Here is a 20,490-nt window from a genome sequence, read left to right as displayed (position 1 = left end):
TAAAGTTGCAACTTCAATTTGGATTTTGGTAAAAATACGACTTGAAGCAACACGTTTGTTTTATCACAAAATGATCCTTTTCATCCAAATATGAATTCATACTCACCCCAAAAAAATAACTGAAAGCTTTCCAGTGATATTCAAACTGGTGTCATCAAATGTTCGTTTGAAAAGCCGTCCAAGCGAAACGATCCGATTCCAAATTTGAAGTTTGTGGCCCGCAAACGCGGCGGTTGCGGAAAAGCCTCATTGGCGACTTTTTGCCCTCGGCAGGTGTCGGACAGGAGGACTTCCCTCGGTGCCGGTCCGAAGCCCGCGGCTCCCCGGCGCCGCTCGCTCACGGACCCGTGCCGGCCGGACCCGCACGCCAAGATGCCCCCGAATCTGCTGAGCGAGCTCAATTCGGTGCTGAATAAGACGGCCCGCGGCGTCACTGGCGCCGAGTGACGGCAGCCCGCCGGGCGCTTTCTTGTTGCCTGACTCGCTGCACGTGTGAATTTGCTTTCGTGGGGACCGAATGGCAGCGCCGCGGTCGGCGCTCTGCTCCACGGACTGGCGCCGCCTTTTCAAAATGGCTGCCGCCTCACTTCCAAGACTTGAGCTGGCTCTCTTCCTTCGTCACCGTTGTCCAACGTACGGTCCGCGGGCCGTAACCGATCCCATCACATTCGAAACAAATACTTGGTTTCAAACCCAAACGTTTGAGATATAATGCCATCCCCAAATGATCCACTAGGGGAGCACCGATTTAGTCAGCGCCGAGGTCGGGGAGGTTGTCGGAAAGACGAGAAGGAAGGATGGAAAGATTGAGGTCAGAAATGGGAAGAAGGAGGGAAAGAATGGAAAATTGGAGGAGCCTCAAAGCTTTCTTGATCTTTTCGTGTTTTATGAGATAAAGTGACCAATCAGAAGCATGCTTGCCTCACAAAATCGGAGTTTTGGAAAAGGATATTTTAGTCCACATCACAAAAACAATGTGGGAAAACGCGCACGCACGGGCGCTCCTCGGCTTCCGCGACACTCGTCCGCCGTTTTAAGTCCACGAATGCGACCCACGTCGGACACAACACGCTGCTTGGCGTTTTGTTTGTTGAAGAATTCTCTTGGCTTCATTTTCACCAACAAACAAAGCAGAGAGCGGCCATTTGAAGTCTTCCGTGAATAAAGTATCCCAACGCGGCCGGACAAATCATCGACAGACACGCACTTGAGTGTTGGGCCGCGAGGGCTCACGAGCTTCTCTCCAAAGGTCCGTCTTGAAAATGGCCTCGGCGATCCAATGCGCACGTTTGCCTCGGTCGGCCGTCGCGGTTGCAACGAGCAAGAATGGATTTGACGTTTCCCAACAGTTGCCCGTCGCGACTTGCGGGCGTGTTGTTTCTGCGTGGCGCCGCCCCCTCACCATCACAAGACGCCTTCAACGTAGAAGGCCTCGCCGGAACCGACTCGTGATCGCAACTGCCTACTTCCGACTTCACTCGCACAGAAGAGACGCTCGCACGATTTGATCTGAAGGCCTCCGTCTACTGCCATTGTGAAATCTGCCTGGCAACACGAGCTGGCTGAATTCTGCTGGGATCAAAACTTGCCCTAAAAATACAACCCTAATCTGAAATCCGTGTGAAGAACACGCGCGCGCGTATATTTGGCTATCAAATGAAATCAACAATACAATGCTAATTTCTTGATGTTGTTAGGCCAGCACAGATGGCCTTGACCGCCCACCACGGGATTTGGGCGTCGGAAGCAACGTGCTCGGAAAGCCGATTGTTGTTTCTTGGGAACGACGTCGATCGGACGGCGGCGGCCGACCTGACGTGTCATCTTGAAACGCTTTTGCTCTCTTTACTTTGGAACTCCCAAATGAGCTGAAAGGGAAGGAAAGGACCAACGTGCTCAATTTTCTTTGCATTTGCCGCGTCCGGCAAATGCGAAGCTCGCGCGCCGCCGGAAACACGTTGAGCGAGTCGTGACTCCACAAAGGCTGCGCTCGCCTCGCTTGGATGGAGCCGTCCATTTTGGTCGCTATAAATAGCAACGGCGGGAAGTGGTCCCTCCGCTGCCCCTCCTCTCATTCTGTCCTCCGATCGAGATTCTATTCGTGTCTCGGCTCATGTTTACGACACGGGCGGCCTTTTAGCCCGACGCGACTGTAAAAAAAAATAGGCGGAAAGTGGCCAAGCTTGATCTAATTAAAAGCCCCCCGCGCGCGACGACATTTCCACTGGCATGGAGTCTTTAAAATCTCAATCAGTCTGCGTCCGCAACCGCCCCTCCCCCCGCCGGAGGAACGAGCGAGCCACCGCAGAGCTCAGAAAGAAGGAAAAATGGCGATGAAATGCGCCGCAGAAAATATGCCTGCGGATCAGTTTCACATTTGGCCACGATTGGAATGATGGGATGGAGAGAAGGTCGCAAAACGGTCGGGGTTCCCTCGGAAGTCGGCAAAATGTTGCCCTTGAATGATAACATTGCCTCCAATTTGGACACGTGGTCGTGGCTGAAGCGAAGCGGCGAGAACGTCGTCTGAGACGAGCGCAACGGTCCGCTTGAAACGGATTCGACGTCCCGAGAAGAAGTGAGCTCAGCCGTTCGGCTCTTCGGACGGCGTGCGCTCGACAGAAAAACAAACAAAAAAAAACTTTCCTAACCTAAGCGCTCTCGAAGTGCGCGGGACTCGAGGTGAAAAAACGCAAACGGGCATCTTACGGCTGATTGGCTGCGACAAGGAACCAATCTGATGGTACGGTGGGCGGGCCAATCGGCTTCTGCGGGCGAGGCCGCCAGCATGGCGAGAGAAAGAGAGAAGTGTGCTGCGGCCGGCCAAAATAAGCCAGCTTTTCATGCAACATGCGATCGTCGGCCCGGACGATAATCACGACCGGCTACCTTTTTGAAATCGCTCCTCGTTTGTTACTCATTGAATGACGTCGTCAACGCTTTGCGCTCTCGAATCGCGTCGCGCAACTGGTCTTCTTGCGAGTTCCGACAGTCGGCGCGGCGGTGAATGATCTGTCCGACGTGCGGCGTTTGCCGAAAAAGAAATTGTCAAGTTTGGATTTCAGATGGACTTGCAGAGTTGTGGCGCGTCGAGGACGCCGCTTTTGTCGACCTTATCTGCGAGCGGAAACGTTCATCTTTGGATTGTTTGGCCCAAATGAGCTTCTCAACAGCGGCGGGCGGAGATTGGCAAAATCAACATTTGCTCGTGAAAGATTCAAGGTGCTGCCCTCGGCGGAATTTTTGGCAAAGTCGAAGGCGCCAATCGTGGCGCGTGATGATGATGTCACCAAAGTCCGCCTTCCACCTATTTTACATGAAACTTTTGTTCTTTTAAAGGCCATCTGGAAGATGACAATTGTGATATTTTTACTTGAAAAAAAGTCAACGACTCAAAGAAAGAAAATGTTCTTTTTTTCCTCAAAGCTAAAATGACACGCTTGCAATTTTACAGTCCAATTTTTTTTTTCTTTAAATCACATATTACTGTGCTGGTTTCATCGGTCAGGGGTGTCATCTCTTATACAAATCAAGAAATGAAAAGAAAAAAAATGTCACAGCGACGCGTGTACGACCGGCAACAAAATCATTCCCACAATGAGAGAGCGGAAGAATTTGCCACGAATGTTTTCATGAATCAACAACTGCAAACACAAAAGTCCAATAAAAATGACGCTCGTTGTTTGATGCGCCATTTCTGATGAGGATGTGGACAAAATGAAGATGTCTTCTTCTTCTTTGTCTTTGTCAGTGAACGCATCTCGGTTGCGAGGACATTCAAAAAATAAAATACAAAATAAAAAAACGCTCAGTCGGCGCGTGTGTGTCGACTTTCGGACGCTTGAAAGTGTTTTCAGCGTCCGTCCCAATGAATATTTGATTGAGCAATTTGCAATTGCTTTGGATCAATAATGAAGGGCAACGAGGCCGCTCTCGAAATGGAACTTGATGACGACTCAACGCGCGTCGGCCTGCGATCTCCCAAAATGCAGCCGACTCACACTTCATGTGATTTTTACAAAAGAAAATTCCTAATGGCTCCTCCGGCTAGATACGTTTATACCGTGTATATTTGCATGCTTTTTATGAACGTCTGCTGCTAATGTTAGACATTAACGGCTACATTACGCCGCCGAATCTTTGCTGCTGTAACACCTCAAATTTCCCCATTGTGGGACAAATAAAGGACATCTTATCTTATCTTATCATTCCTAAACTAAACCGGTCAATAAAAAAAGTTGAATTATAGCAACGACTCAGGCATGCTAACAAATTAGCAACCGCGGCTAGCTCGTGTTGTCGAAGAATTTTCCGATGCCACGTTTTGACAAAGCGATTCTGTGATGAAGATGTTTTTGTCTTTGTGCCGTTTGGCCGCCGTCGCATTATTGTGGCAAATCGCTCGGCCGTTGACTTGAATTTTTTTTTTTTGGGGGGGCTAACGATGGCTACGTCGCTTGCGTGGCTTCGCATTCCAATTGCGTCCAGTTTGGAGAAAGAAAAAGCACACGCGTTTGCTCGTTACAAAAGCCGGAGTAGAAAAGAGTTTTAAAGTTCCAAAATGATTTGGACAAAAGCAAAATGTTGCTTTTCGAATCCGAGTGACGAAAAGGAAAAAACAAGATCAGCCCAACGTTGCTTTTGACTTTGTTTTGTTGGCCAAGACGTTGTTTGCGCGCATCTGACGTCAGCGCCAGCCGACAGAATCGGGATTTGTGACGCCGATCACTGATTTTTTTTATTTTTTTTTTTAAAGTGAGTCGAGGGGCTTTCTTAGATCTCAGCAACAATAAAAATGACTTTGGAGCAACTTGAGAGCGCCGCCGTTTTTTTCAATTGACAACAGTTGGAGGCACGCCCACATGACTTTTTCGTGGCACACAAACCAGCCGACAGAAAATATCTTTATTTTACGCACGTTAACCATTTTCGTCAGCGGTTATGCAATGCGACGGCGAATGCGCCCGTGATGACGTATGATTAGCATGCAAAAGATTTTGCTTTTGGAAGAGAATCCCCCCCCAAAAATTGGAAGAAAATGGCTGGCGTGGCAAATCGGTAGCATTGCAGTCGTCGTCGGTGATTAAAGGCAGGATCTCGTCTTTGTTCTCTGTCGCTAATTCCTATCTTTTGTTCTTGTGCAGGGAAAAAAAAAAAACCCCCAAAAACATCCAAAAGTCACCTTTTGTTTTCAACCGCTCGTGTTTGAGTGCAATCAAACTGTTCCTTGCGGCCGTCCTTGGATTCATCCAGCCTCTCTCAAAGCGCTTTTTTTTTCCTCCTTCTGTCTTCTCTGCTTAATTATCATTCGTCGGGCCTCGTTTGTGCAAGCGTGCTATTTGGGTCACGAAGGAACGAGGGACTGCAAGTGATTTCTCACCACCGTCAAATTCTTGCGCCGTGCCGGAAACGACCGAGCGCCGTTTTCTCAACAATGTCCCCGATTCACGAGATTATTGCTGAAAGCCAAACAAGAATTTGTCAATTGAAAATCATTTATTTTTGCGTGCATTGAAATAAAGCAGCGGGATTGTTTTGGCAAAGGCAAGACAATCGGCCCAAAAATGGCAACGCGCCATATTTCTCAACTTTTCCGATATTTTTGGGTTTCGCCGTCGCAGGCACACTTTGAACGGACGCTCGGATCAACGGAACATTCTTGCTCATCTCAGAGATCAAAAAGACGTGGGCACTAAAATGCTCCTCCCCAAAAGACTCTCGTCATTTTACGTTTTTTGGACGACTTGGCACGCCCCCTTTTTGGAGCTCGGCTTCTTTTTTCCCCCCCGTTTTAGCGTCGACGTCACCGCAGAGAAGCAAGCGAGGTCACATTGCTCCAATTGTCTAAAACGACGAGCGACGGCCGCAAACGTGCAAATCTCGTCTACTTCAGACTTTTGTGCGACAACAAACGTGATCGGCGCCACAACGTCCAACATGTATTTTGCCGCCATTTGATCACCGTTTTTGGACGATTTACAATCGAGAATTTTTGCAATGGGTCTCGTCTCTTTAGTGACTCTGCGCGAAACATGGAGAGAGCGGAGGGTAGGGGGGCGGGGCGGGGGGCGTGGCCATATTCCTCATTAAAAGCCGGCGTTTTTCAAGCAGCACTTATTTCCTAATTTCTCCAAAATGGATTGATAAAAAAGAAAAGGATGACTTTTTCAGTTTCTTGATCACAAAATGTCAAAAGTGAGCGTGTTAAATGGGCCATCAGATGATGATGACGCAATGATTCAACAACTTATTTCACAGGCAGTCAAGAAAAAACACAAGCAGGCGGACATTTGAATGCCCGCGCGACATCATTGTCATGACTGGCGAGGGACGGCGTTCGCAAGTGTCGGCCCGCCGATCGACCTTTCCCTCCGAGTCGCGCAGCTAAAGACAAACAAAAGAGCAAACTACATCCATTTCAAAAATGGATTCCGCTCCCCTCATCGGTTGCTTTCCTTATTTCCTTTCTCTCGTTCATTTCACCCGCTTGACTCCATCCCGTATTTTTGTCACGTTTCCCGCTCGGCCCGCCGAAGGAGAAAATTTCTTTGCGGCCGACCGACTGAGTTGAAAATGATGAAACTTTTGTTCATTTGCCTGAATTGTGCAATCAACGCGAGGTTGAGATCATCAACAATTACGTCAGCTACTCCGATAACGGAGACATTATTCAGCAAAAAAAAAAACAAACAAACAAAAAAAAACTAATCCCCCAAACTGCTCTCAGATGAAGCAAAGTTAAAACAAAGACAATTCCCAGTTGTGCATTTAAAACCTCGGGGATGTGAACGGCAACATGGCGCATGAGCTAGCAATTAGCATCCAGTTAGCAATGTTGTTGCCCGTTCAACAACAAAGACACTTTTAGAAAGACAACGTCACAGGTAGGGCGATGCGTGATCATTTTAGCTCCGGAGCCACACGAGGAAGAAAATCCATAACGAGAAGCGATATTATGCAGATTAGCGCTATTTGCATTTGCATGCTGGCCTGCAATTAGTGGAGGGCTTTTAAACATATTTGCTTCCGTTGACTCAGTTTGATTTATTTAAAAAAAATCATTTGCATACTTATCGTGCCATATTAGCTGTCCATCTTTAGCACGTCTCAGAACAAAACATCGAGTTCAAGTTAGCACTGGGCCTTGCAAACCAACACTGCTGGAGTTTTGAAAAATGTTTCAAATGTCTCCATTTAGATCGTCTTCAAGAAGCCGAGAAAGCCATTAGAATATCCTTCATATTTGGTGATTTTGCATCAATTCCAAGATATAAATATCTGGTATAAACTTCACAAAAAATGGTCGTTGAAAAATGCGATCAATCCTGGAATTTTTTGTGACTAATTAGTGATTTGATGTTTTCCATTTTCGACTAAAGGAACCGTTTGACCTCTGTAATTGTACCAAATATGAACATGGAGATTTTTCTTTTTCCTCGTGGACATGCACCTACGATGAAAATGTCATGATTTCAAAATTGTAGAACTTGCAATATAGCGGGCCGTCGCAAGACTTCTTTTCTTCCAAGTTCATTTCGAGAGCGCTTTCCACAACATCGGCCGTTTGACCAATTTAGGGCGGGTCGAGTATAAAAACAAGTCCAGCCGACTGAACGGCAACTCGCGTACCATATTTAACCTGTTTGCGGGCCTAATCCGGCCCGCCGCCGTATATTTGACACATCTGAAATCGGATAAAAAAAGATACCCATCTCGAGAACAATAATTTGACGATATTCGACCCCCAAAAATGTCAAATCTGAACTTGCTTCACAGAACCATCGTGGATCGACGTCGTTTGTGAAAAAGTCACTCTTTTAAAAACTTAAAGAACTTTGAATCACGTCGAGACGTTTGTTGATTTTGGGGGATATTGATGTCACTAAAATGTCTCCTCTTGTTCTAATAATGACAAATCTGTTGACACTTTGAGCCAACGAGCTGCCCGCTACCAAATAAATCCCGACGAGAAAAAGCGTTTGCTCCTGCAGATAGAAGGAAAAATAAATGTGCCATGAGCGTCCAATTGGCAAGCATGTGTGGAGTGGAATTTGTCGCCGGTCCTGAACACGGACGGGAGGCAAAAAAAGGGCGTGTGGCGCTCATTGTTGGCCGCCTTCGTCCTACCGAAGATTTGTCGAAATTGTTCCACGAATTGGACACGTGATGCGGTCGCAAATGTGAAGTCGCCGCCAAGTCTGGAAACCGAACGTTCAGCGACTATCAACAAAACATCCTGGCGGCCATGTTTGAGAAGTGGCCCGCCAAAAGCGCACACACTGTGTGTGTGTGTGTGTGTGTTTGCTCAAGTCTGCGAGTGTTTTCTGAGTGCGCGTGTTTACTTGTCTTTACGTTAGCGTGCTTGCGGAGTCGCAAAGCTTCCTGCCAAATAATCATTTGATTGTTCTCCGAGGTGAGCGTTTTGGCACGTCGACCCATTTGACTCCGACCCACGTCGCTCTCGTCAACAGCAAATCATTTACAGACGAGACGCCTTGCTATTAATTTACTCGCGGAGATCACGATTATTTTTTTTGGCGGGCACAAAACGGAAAAAAAAAGTATCGATGGAAACAATATTCAAACAAATCACATTTCAAAGCATTTTGAAAAAAGGTGCAAATGTTAACATTTGTGTGTGCATCTACGCCATACGAAAGTGACCCAAGTCAGCTTTGAAAAAAAAAAAGTCATTGAGTCGTTCACGCTCATAAAGTGGCTTTGTTTTGTATTTACAAAAAAAAAATCTTAAAATCTAAAAGTATGAAAAAAAATTAAAATGATTTAAATTAAATTGAGAAAAAAAAAAAAAAATCTTAAAACCTAAAAGTATGAAAAAAAAGTAAAATGATGTAAATAAAATTTCAATTAAATGAAAAAAATTGAAATGAAAACTTAAAAGTATGTCGTCACGTGAGGACTTCCTGTATTCTCACACACACACACAAGTGGATGTATATCGTTGCCGTCTTATTTTTGTTTGTTTGTTTTTTTGGGGGGGGAGAATAATATTTGTGCGTTCCAGACATCCCACTGAAATGAAAACTTCAATAAAAGTTGAACATTGAACATGCGTGTTTTTTTTCTTGGATGCAGTCTCACTATTCAGTGCAGCTCCGTCATTTGGCGAGACTCGCTTTCTTTACCGTGGGACAGAATTGCATGAGCGATAAGGGAAAAAAAAAAAGAAATAAAGTCTGTGCAATGATAGGAAATTGGAATGGCAAAGAAAAGCATGAGCTACTTTGCTCCTCCCTGACAACACGGTTCCGGGCTGTCTGACTTGCAGACGCATATCAAATTTGTTCCGGAATGCTGAAACGTCTTTGCGATCCACTCCATCTCCTCAAATGGAATCCGCTCGACTTCTTCCTCGGGTTGATAATAAGCTCAACGCTGTGGTGGGGAAAGGTCTCCCGGTTGAAATTGCACACACACATCTGTCATACAAACATTTACACGCGCAGATTGAAAAAAACCTCTTGCCCATTTTGTGAAGAATTTGCACCTTTCGCGAACCAAACCGTTTCTCGTGTTTTGTTCTTCCAAGGAATCTGGCACGGAAGCCGAATTTGAATTCTCAACTGTGTGAATGACGGCCGTTTTCTCGCATCTTTCTGGGATTGCGTTTCACAAGGCCTCTTTTTTTGGGGGGGGGGATAACGCCGTCGTTGCGGCCGCGAGCCATGCGACAAAGGCGGGAAACGGGATTGACAACGTGAGCCGCTTCTGAGCGGAATTCTCCGGCCACACAAACGCCGGAAGAAGAAAAACCAAAGCAAAACGTGGATGGGATTGTTCGGCCCAAATGTCAGCAGGCCTTTTTGAACTTTGAACTTCGGAGGGCTCGCTCACGCCCAATCGTCAACAATGTGCACTCGCATTCTTCTCGGTGGACCGGCGCCACTCGACGCCTTTCATCTCCAGACGAGAAACCCGACGGACCCGCGTCGCTTCTCAACCGCGACGGAATCAAGAAGCAAAACCATTTGGAGGTCACAAACGTTTTGCGCGCAGCCGCTAAATATTCCGTGGCAAATCCATCAGGACCTTGCCGATGAATCATGGAATTCATTTGCTTTTTTCTCTCCCAAGCGGCCGGCGGGGGCCCCGGCCTCAAACGACACTTGAGAACAACTCATTCCCAACAAATATGAGCGACGCCCCCAAACCTTGAGCGGGGGCCACCGTTGGGGGACGAGCAGACGAAGCAGCCCGATTGCTAAATGTGGAAATTTCCGAGGACGTGTCGACCTTCCATCTTGAGCCCAATTTATTATTTTTTTTTTTTGGGGGGGGGGCATCAAATCATAATTCATGAATTTGCTGACACACTTGTCCGCCTTGCTGTTCGATGTGACGTATGGATGACGTTATAATGAGCAATATTTTGTTGCCTCAGCGAGAGGAAAAATTAAGGAGAAGCTTTTTGGTGCCGGTCAACGTATCGTATCGTCCCAAATTCAAGGGTGGCTTCAAGGTCAACCCTCGTTTGCGACGTTTTCCACCCGGAGCAGAATAATGCAACGTTGAGGGAAGAAAGCAAAATAATAATCAAAAAGAAAAAGCAGCCCCTCTTTGATGACGGAACGTCTTCTTTTATTGACGAGCAAGCCGGCGATGCCGACGTGTCGACCCAAATTTCCTTTGACGTGCTTTCGCTTGACAAACGGCGGTCGCTTTTCTTAATTCCAAACTTTTAGCCGTCTCAGCTTGTCCCCGTTTAGCATGTTAAACATCTGGCGCCGCCTTCTGCGATTGCAGCCAGCGAACATCACCTTGGTGACACTTTGGCTAAGCGTAAACAAAAAATGAATGCGACAAAACTTGCTTGGCGTCCCTTCGATTCATCCGCTTTTTTTTTTTTCTCACGGCCGCCACAGTTTGTGTGGTCTATTTAGCGCTCCGATGTTGCCGTTTGGGAGTTGACCTTTGAAATGGTGGCGCTGGCTTGGGATGGCATTCAAGTCCATTAGCGCCGTTCGACGTCGCCGCAGCTAATTGAGATTCTTGGCGGAGGGGCGCCTCCACGTTTTTTGCTCGCTAGAGTACAAGCGGCGCACGAGACAATAACGGCCTCTCTCGAAATAAACAAGGGACGGTTGGGGGCGGGGCTTTAATGGGACATTTCTTTCTGCATGCCGAGTGGAGGAGTGCTCAACCCCCGTCAGTGTCATTTCCATCTTTTTCCTTTTTCGATTGCTGCAAATTAGCGGGAGGAGGAGGCGGAGGAGCGTCCAAGAGGCCACAAAGTACACTTGGAGGTTTGCGTCCTTTTCCAAGCTTACGCTCCGAATGCTAATGTGCTGACTGCACCTGTTTAGAAACGGCTCCATTTCCAAGGGGGGGGGCTAGCGACATCGACAGTAAACTCGCCTGGTGTGTGTGTTCAAGTTGATGACATCATCTTGGAATCAGGCTGGCGGATTTCGGAAAAATGAAATGAAAGACCTGCTTTGAAAACATTTTTTTTTTTTTGTCGGCCGAGCTCGGGCGACACGCCAGCCGACCGTTGCGTTCCAGAAGGTGCGCGCGAGTGTGACGCGCCTCTTCCGCATCCCGCCGCCTTTGCGTATGCCCCAAGGCTTCCCCGTTTCATTTCGTCTTTGCCGCCGACCGGCAAACAACAACGCACGACATTTCGAGTCATTCGCGGAAGTCACGCGACAGCTTTCGCATCCTTGATTCGATATTGACTGGAGCAGAAAGCCCTGAAGGGATGTCACGCGAAACGTGGAGCGAATCCAAACAAACACACGCTCTGATATTCCCGGAATGAGCGCCTCCTCTGTCCCCGTCCCCAAATTCATTTTGTTGTTGTTGTTTCTTGGGGGACGTAATGGCTGAAAATACTTCTTTTGCGAGCAAAAAGAAATTGTGGTTGAGTGTGTTTCACTTCCAGTCTGGGAGTTGAAGGCTGGAAGGAGCTCCAAATCATCAACGCGAGTGAAAAACCACCAAATTGTCCTCGGCAACGTTGTCGGCGGTTCCAAAATGGTTGCCGTGCGCTCCGTCATCCGGCAAAAAGTTGGCCTTTCTTTTTTCAGCAGCAGATGTTGGTCGCGCCGCACCCAGCCGGCATTATTTGGACAAAACGAACCTTTGAGAGGCAGCGGCGGGTGCTCGGGAAGCGCTCGCATTGGCGCCGGATGACAGACCCACGGGGGACTTTTGGGAAGGCGATGATGCCGCGCCACGCGAGAGCGAGCCACAAAAGAAGGAGCGCCGCCGTACGCCAGCCCAGGCGGCATTTTGCGCTTCCTTTCCGCGCTCAATCCTCTTTTGGAATTTGCAGGAAGGAAGAGGAGATTCTTCCAAGTGAACGGGAAGGCAAGAAAGACGCGGCGTCACGTCAATGTGCCGATTGAATGCAGATTGTGGAGGCGAAGGCAATGAACGTTGTGTTCCGGATTGTGGCCTCCATCTTTCAAATTCGGCCTGATGTGCGTGAGACCCGCTTTCAAAGACAACGGCCCGAGACTTCATTTAAAACCTCCGCGGACAGAAAAAGTTGAAGAATTCCTCTTGTAGATGTCGAGGAGAAAGCAACGCTCCGGAAGCGCTGCCGACGCCACGCTTTGGAGTTCAAGAGATGAGGGGGAGGGGCCAACGGAGGTCGAGACGGCGTCCGGTCGGAGCCCAAATGGAAAATGCGCTGGCCAAGACGTATTGGGATTGTTTCCAAGTGGCAGAGACGGACGGCGATGCCATCGTGTGTCGACGGCAAACGACGGCCGACCTTCGTCCGGAACTCGGAAGGGGGTCATTTCTCAGGAAGCGGGCGTGAAATATTGACGGCACGGCTGCATGTGGAGTCCAAGTCGAAACGTGAACTGCAACGCGCACAAACGACGGCACGGATTGGTTCTTGCGACCAAGATGGCCGAATGAAGACGACAGAAACGGACGGAACGATCGACTGCGGACTGAATAAACGATCCGCAGTTGCCATTTCTTTTGGCCGATGCGAGTAGGGCGGGATGAGATGCTCTCCTCGGGAGGAAGAACCTGAGAGGTCTCCCAGCTGAGATGGCAGTCGTAGTCATCCGAGGTTGTCTTTAGAGCTTTCTTTTTTGAAGTGGAGCCCGAGGATTTACTGCGCTTGACCAAACCTCACGTAGCGTTCCCGAGACTCGGGAAAGGGAACGCAACGGAAGGGAGGGCAGAAAGCGTACACCCTCAAAGCCTCGGGGAAATGGCTGCAGCTGAAAAGGGAGCCAGGCGACAAAAAAAAGGGGAGGAGCTCATGCTGCAAAAAGAAGCGCCATTTCCGGGCCGCTTGGGTCGCCTTTGGAAACAGGTCTTTGCGGAAACAGGTGCGGCTTCTCGTGTCGAACGCGTCTCCTGTAAGGTCGACAAAACTCTTTTGGGCTCGGGGGCCACGTGGAGGGAATTCTGGAAAATCCGCAGCTAAAACGAAAAGCGATATGATGCTTGCGGTGGCGCGAAGAACTGCAAAGATATTTTCATAAAATACCATTTCTGGAGACAACACAACAATATGAACGGAAAATAAATCAATATGGAAAAAGGGTGAAGTCGGAAGAATTGAATCGAATAAGTAAGACTTTTGGAACATTTAGCAAACGTTTCGGTCTGACCACTAGGTGGCACCCGCGTCACTTGGACAGAAGAAAAAGAAAACTCACAAAGACCAAATGAAGGCATGTTGAATACTCGCGCCTTGTATGCTAAGCTAAGAAAAAAAAAAAATCACAACTGAGCCGAATGTCCGAATGTCCGTCCGTCGGCAGCGATGAGCGAGGAAGCTCAAAGCTAACGTGAACGCAACGACTTTCTGACACTCGAGTGATCATTCGAGTCAGTTTGGTTGGTTCCCGAATGAAGAACACGGCCGATGATGAGCAGCGATTTCCGATTCTTAGCGCCTGCATGTGCGTGCTAATATTTCCTACTTCCCGTTTATTTGCAACTTCTACTTTCCGCCAGCAGAGAGCGCCGATGATACATTCGATTGCTGCATCAACCACCACCCGAGACGCTTTCCACTTTTAAGGTGCCATTTCCTGATGGTTTTTATTTGCTTGCTGTGTTTTTTTTTCTCCCCCACTTTTTTTTTTTTGTTGAATTAATCATCGAGCAGCCAGATATAAAAGTGGAGGAGGCGTGTTTGCCTACTTGAAGCTTGTCAGAGGTGAGGTTGAGGCGGGATAATCTGGTGCAGAACATGTCTCATGCAGGGTGGGGAGGGAGCTTGCCCCCCCCCTCTGCCCCCCCCTTCTGAGTGTACCGCGTGTTTGTTGGAGAGAAAAAAAGGAAAAAGGTCTCTTGAGTACTGACAACGTAGGAGGCGGCTTGACGCAAAGCGGCGCTGACATGCGGGATTATGCGCTGCTCCGGCTCACGCTGCGTCCGCAAGCAAATCAAACGGAGCGGCTCTGTGACGTCCGACAAACGGGAAGGGCTGAATCCGCCGCACAATCAAGCGGCGCAAAAAATCCGCGTCGACGACTCGGCTCCGATGTTAAACAAAGAAGCGGCGGGAGTCGGACTACTTTTCCCGTTGCCATGGCAACTGTTTCCGTGTTGACTTATTAGGTGTGGCAGCGCGCTGAGCACATCTGCTTTGGCGTCCCCACGATCTGGAGTCCAATCTCAGCTCAGGCGTCACAGAGTTTGTTTTTTGTTTTTGCTTTTGCTTTTCGGCTTCGGCAGCAGGTCACGACGACCCGAGCGGACGTCTGAATTTATGAGAGCTGTTCCGATACCACTTTTGGGTCCCGATACCGATACCGCTAACCGGCTGTGCAGTATCCGCCGATAGCGATCCCGTGCCGATACTTTTGTGAATAAAGCTCATTTTTACGACACCCCTCTCCCTCCAACGCGGACAGGACCTTTTTCGTATTTGCCCTCAGCGTGCGGCTCGCTGCGTTCGAAGCAGGATAGCCGGCATCGGGACCATACAGGTCGGTACCGATAACGGGTTTTAAGGCGGTATCGGCACAGCTACCGATATCGGTACCGGTATCGGAACAACTCTAGAATTGATGTGCTGCCGCTTCGAGCGCGACTGCGGATGGTCGTATCTCCCCCAAAGTCACCCCCGAAGACTTGGACGTCCCTCATGAAGCGGGGCCTTTGAGGCATGTCGCAAATCAGGCGTCAACCAGGAGCGCGCACGCTAATTAGCACCAGTCCGTCTCCATCGGGTCGCCATCTTCTTGCTTGACGGGGACCAAGGTGCTTGTTGCCGTGGGATACCAGGTCATCAATTGACCTCATTTACCCGCAGACACAAAATGGATTCGCCATTCCGGCAGGCGGAACACTTTGAAAGAAAACAGCGACGAGAATGGTGGAGGACAAATGCAACATTGCAAATTATGCCCGGAAAATTAATCCGAAGAGAAGATGCGTGCTGGCCCGGCTGTGCTCCGCTTCAAATGGGCGTGGAAGTGCAGTCAACTGCCAACCGGGTCCTCGGGGATGGGAGGAGGCGCACTGGTCCCGGCGAGCGCGATGGATGGATCGGCAGAGCCCACTTCATGTCGGGCTTGTTCTGCCCATTTTTGGGACGGAGGGGGAGGGGGCAATTTTTTCACAAATTGTCCGTCATGCTCGCGATGGGCTCGCGGGCCGACAATTTTTATGAAGAAGGCCGAGGCCGGACCGGCAAAAAAAGGGTCAAGTGCCCAGCTCTGATAAGACGCAGAAGAAGTCTCGAGGACTCACGTGACTGAAATGGAACAAGAAGGCAAACATCTTGTTTTGAACTTGTCGTTTTGGAGATAAATTTCAATTTAAAAAGTTGGATGGAACTTTTTTTTTTTCCGAATTGACAAAATTTGGCGGAAATGTCTGCAAAATGGATGAAAGAAATGTCTCAAGGATCCATGCAAGAAAAAGAAGAGCGAAGCAGCCATTTTGGTTGGAAGCAGAATTCCACTAAACCGAAATGCCGGGAAAAAAAAAAAGAAAAAAGAAAAAGAGAGATCACTCCTGACAACGATCGACACGGAAATTGTTGGATGTGAGTGTGGAAGACCGGAAAATGTCATCTGGAATTGAACACGAAGGTCGACTCTTCTGGAAGTTGGAAAAAAAATGCCATGGATATTGGCCTTGCATCCGCGGTCATCGCACGGCAAACAGCAAGGCAGCCATTTTGGCTTTTATGGCGGCCATTTTAGGTGAAATTCCAAAGTTGTTTTCCAAATGCTCACGCGTCGACGTTTGTCAAAAGAAACTTTCTCAAGCCACCGCGCAGTCTGCTTGGCTTCATTCCTCAAGCGAAGACGCCGCTCGCGGCCGCCGCCGAACCGCACGACAGGTGCTTACCGGCGTCCGTCCGTCTGTCAATGCGGCCGACGTTGGGCATCTCGGCTCCAGCGGTCGGAAGAGGACGGACGCCGGCGCCGCGGTGTGCAATCTGACGGCACGCGAACATGACTTGACATTCTCGCGCTCGGGCTTCCGTGGCCTCGCTTTTCGAGGAAGAAGAACGGACACGTGTGTCCAAAATCAGCTCGTTGGTTGCGTTTGGGCGTATCTTTGGAATTTGCCAATTTGCCTGCACGCTGTGAAAATAAACAAATTGAAAAAGCGGCAGGTGTCTGATTCAACACTTGAAGCATCTGCGACCAATTGGGGAGAAAGTGGCGAGTTTCGCGAAGGGTTGGAGCCCAGCAAATATTATTCTCAGCAAATGATTGAAAAGTGAACGATAGGCACTCTCGTTTGGGGGAAATGATGAATTAACGGGCTCGCGTTGCAACTTTTGGATCTCTGGAGTGTCTCAAATATTCAGAGCAGATCAGCGGAACAGTTCGGTCCTCCCGTCTGGCGGGTTTACGAGACAAGCAAGTCGGTGTCCTTGGCGCAAATAAACACGTCAAATAATTGAACCGGAGCCACTCCGTCGAGCCTCCGTATTAATTTGGGATTCAATTTGCTCGTCATATTCAATGGCGGGAATTCCCATGGCGTATAATGAATGAGGCGCATCTCGCGTTGCAGATCAAAGCGGATGTGCGTGTGAGCGGGAAAGCCGTCAATGGAATCAAGTCAACGCAACTCGCAAAAAATATGCCTAAGCCGCCAAATGTCGCCGTGGCCTGGAAAGGAACAAAACATTTGTCCTCAGGATACGAGTCGCAACGTGACATTTGCTCGACATGTCAAAAGGAAGACGGCCATCTTGGGCCGGAGCAGACATGTTTCATGCACTTTTGAACAAATCCGGAAAGTTAGAAAAAGAAAGAAAGAAATAAAACTTGGCACCTTTCACCCGATTGACATCAAATTTGACGTCGCGAAAAGTGTCAGCGTAGCATGCTTGAAATGGAACAGGACGACGGCGGCCATTTTGGGCAGAAGCCGCCATTTTGAGTGAGAACCTCCATGAAAAGGTGGCTTGCGAAAGAAATGAGTTCCCGCAACAGATTGACACGATCAACGTTTGCAAAACAACGATGCGCGAAAAAGTCTCGAAATTGACAATTTGACTTTTTTATTGGAATTTTATTGAAGGCGGCCATGTTGGTTTGCCGCCGCCATTCCGAGCAAACGTTTCAAAGTTTTGCGAGGTCCTTCAAAAAAAAAAAAATGGAGTGCTTTTCATTTGGAATCGTTAATTAAGTCCATTGTCATGATTTCAACTTTTTTTTTTCTGATGTTGAACAGTTTGGTGAGTGCCTTTTAAAAGCTGCCTTTGTTTGGCCTTTTGCCAGGAAGAAAAAATGTTCATGCCTTCGACGCTCGGCATCTTTCAGTGACAGCACTCAGCCCTGAACACGATTAATTGAGTTGGGCGACCAGTAAATAGCGGGCGGCGTGGCCGCGTGGCTTTCCTCCGGGTACTCGGATTTCTTCCCACGCGGCAGCTTGAGGCCACGCTCTCAATTGTGCTTGTGAGCGCGAGCCTCCCGGGACGCGTGCCCTGTGATTGGCTGACAACCAGTTGAGGGCGTGACCCCAAAGATAGCGGGGAGAGGCTTCAGCACCCCCGCGTCCCTCGTGAGGAGAAGCGGATCGGAGACGGGAATTTTGGGCTTCAGGTCAGTTGGCCTGAGAAATGCGCTTTTCCACAAACCTTTTGGCGTTGGGAATTTTCTCAAAGATTTTGTGTTTGGGTCAGAAATGCTCTCTTTTGCCCGCCGTGTTGCAGAATTTTCCTCCTCTTGTGAATTGAGCCCAAAACATCCGTTCATGCAGCTCAGGAATAAGCCACCTCTTGACGTTACTTGTGCATTTTGTGCTCGCCATACGTTTGTGCAAGTTCATCGTATTCCTTTTTGGCCGCTCGACACATTTCTGCACCTAAAGCGGGTTCAAATGGGTCCGCGGGGCTCCCTTTTGATACGAGCGCAGGTGGGTGACGGCGAGGTCAGTCAAGTGGCCCACGACCTCCTCTGGCGTCCTGTCAACGCTCATTCCACATACGCCCCCTGCTGGACTTTGTGGGGTTTTTCTCTTTTTTGCTCTTCTTTCTCCAACACGAATGTGGAAGTTCACTCGTCTGTGAAGGACAACGGAACCTTTTGGCTGAGACAAATGGCTTCGGAGCTGGGCTGAACTTGCTTACCACGTGCACACACACACACACACACACTTGTGCACGTCCAGGGTAACAAGGGAAGCCTTGAGTATATCGTATTCCATCAGGAGTCAGTCAACCGGGCCGCTGGTCTAATCCGCAGCAGCATGGTGGCAATGCCAACGTCCAATTAGGACTGCGGAAACAAGTCCAGCGTTCTTCAAGAATCTTGGCCTTTTGTAAAAAATGTTTTGGGCCACGAACACTCGTCGGAACAATGCAGCCAGGAAAGCCAGCCCGGGCCGTGGAACGCAGCAGGATTCGCCGATATGGACGAGTGCGGCCACGTGAACCGGAACGCCGACATTAAGAATTTTCCTCACAATTTCAAACAGTTGTCACGTGTCTTCGGAACTCGTTTTGTCCAAATGAGCAACCGTTGCAGCTCTTGAATATTGGGATAGACTGAAAAGTCCGTCGGTACTCGGATACATTTTGGATAAATTCACGGGCGCTCGGATAAATTGACGACTTCTCGGCTACTCGAGGCCGATAAAATGTTTTTGTTTTTGACTCCTTTTAGCAAACTATTTGGACATCCCAATTGTTGTTTAACTGAAACTTGCCCAATGGTGAGAGTATTTTTTGGACCGAGACAAAAAAAAAAAATGGACCTGGGAAGATTACTTCAACCAAATCGAATTGTACTTAAAAGTCTGCTTAGCTCAACGCTAGCAAGCCGCTACAGCCGGGCTAACGATTAGCATTTATGAAAAAAGTCATGTGATCCCACTGCGGCCGAGCGGCTCAGCTTTGAAACGCTTCCTCGCATGTTTCCGTCTGCGTTATTCTGCCCCAGTGTGGCCGAGAGGCGAACTGCAGAAGGAGCGGCACAATCGTCATTGAATTGAAAAACGTTTTTTTTTTTTTTTGCTTGTTTGTGAGGCTGGATTGCAAAACAAAATTGTTGGTACGCTTCATGATCATTTTCTTTTGATTTCGTGTTTCGTATACCATTTAACCAAACGGCTCAAAGAAGTTTTCCTTTAAATACATTGAAAGTTGTTCGCGTTGTTGATTTTGAATCTTTTGTCGGTCGCGTCATCGTTTTGTGTCCGGGCCAATTTGGTGAGTTTCCGGTGGTTCATTTTCATGACGTTTGTTTTTTGTGGAACTTTTTTCCCCGTGACCACGACGGGTTTTCCTCTCGTTAAAAGCGGTAGCAACAATTTTGAGCACGTGAGCGCGCTGGGCAGTTTCATTTCACCGACGGTCACTCCATCTTCGACGCCAAGTTGAAGTCGGACACTCGCGGCGACTGTCGGAGGATGCGAGCCGGTCCGGGACGATGGTAAATTGCCGCGGCGGTCGGATAAAGCGATAAGAATGGATTTACGAGGCGCGGGTTCCATAAACAACGCGCATCTTGCGTAAAGCGCCTCCTAATAGAGCTCACTTCTCCGAGGTGGAGTCGTGCAGACCATGCGCGAACCCGCAACATGTCCCCGGGTGACCTCGCGAAATAAAGAGCCGCAGATTGATCTCCTCGCTCGGCGCCGTCCATTTCCGAGGCGCTGAGGCTTGAAGTATACGTTTGCGCGGCGCGTTACACCCTCTAATAGGCAGTCAGTCAAAATAACAGGCTGCCTGAAATGTCAGCGTTTACCTTTGGAATGATTGCGGCTGTTAATAGATTCTCCAGCTGAGAGCCTTCAAAGTGTCAGCGATACGCCCGAAAACCACCGCTGGACATGCAGAATTCGTGCGGCCGTGTTGCCGGCCTATTAAATGCCGGTTATCAGTTGATGGATGGAGGCGGGGCTACGCGACGCCGTGCTCCTTTTCTCGGCACGTTTGGGATGTTGCGCTGCGGCGGCGTCAGGATTTCACGCTTCCCTTCAATTCCTTGCGCTGCTCCTTCTGGTCTTTCGCCGTTTTTCTAATCTCGCTTCACTTTCTCTGGTCGCTCTTGAAACGGACCGACGAAGCCT

At 48.8% G+C, this 20,490-nt stretch overlaps 1 protein-coding gene and 1 long non-coding RNA gene across 4 annotated transcripts in view; one reads left to right on the top strand and one right to left on the bottom strand.

Annotated features, from left to right (window-relative positions):
* Positions 1-4,737, top strand: part of arap2 (ArfGAP with RhoGAP domain, ankyrin repeat and PH domain 2) — a 55,546-nt gene extending 50,809 nt beyond the window's left edge. For all 3 annotated transcript variants that reach the window (XM_088292702.1, XM_088292703.1, XM_088292701.1), the window contains one exon: positions 274-4,737. In XM_088292702.1, coding sequence (XP_088148828.1) covers positions 274-447 — 174 coding nt within the window. In that variant the 3' untranslated portion in view covers positions 448-4,737. The remainder of the gene's footprint in view (positions 1-273) is intronic.
* The window catches only part of LOC148339240 (uncharacterized), a 62,447-nt gene that overhangs the window by 25,922 nt on the left and 16,035 nt on the right, over positions 1-20,490 (bottom strand). The gene's annotated exons all lie outside the window — the stretch shown is intronic.

This window comes from Idiotropiscis lumnitzeri, chromosome 4 (genome assembly GCF_059441095.1).
Source record: "Idiotropiscis lumnitzeri isolate Australia: NSW breed Sydney's pygmy pipehorse chromosome 4, RoL_Ilum_1.0, whole genome shotgun sequence".
NCBI classification, from domain to species: Eukaryota; Metazoa; Chordata; class Actinopteri; order Syngnathiformes; family Syngnathidae; genus Idiotropiscis; species Idiotropiscis lumnitzeri.
This window is presented reverse-complemented; position numbering and strand designations above follow the sequence as displayed.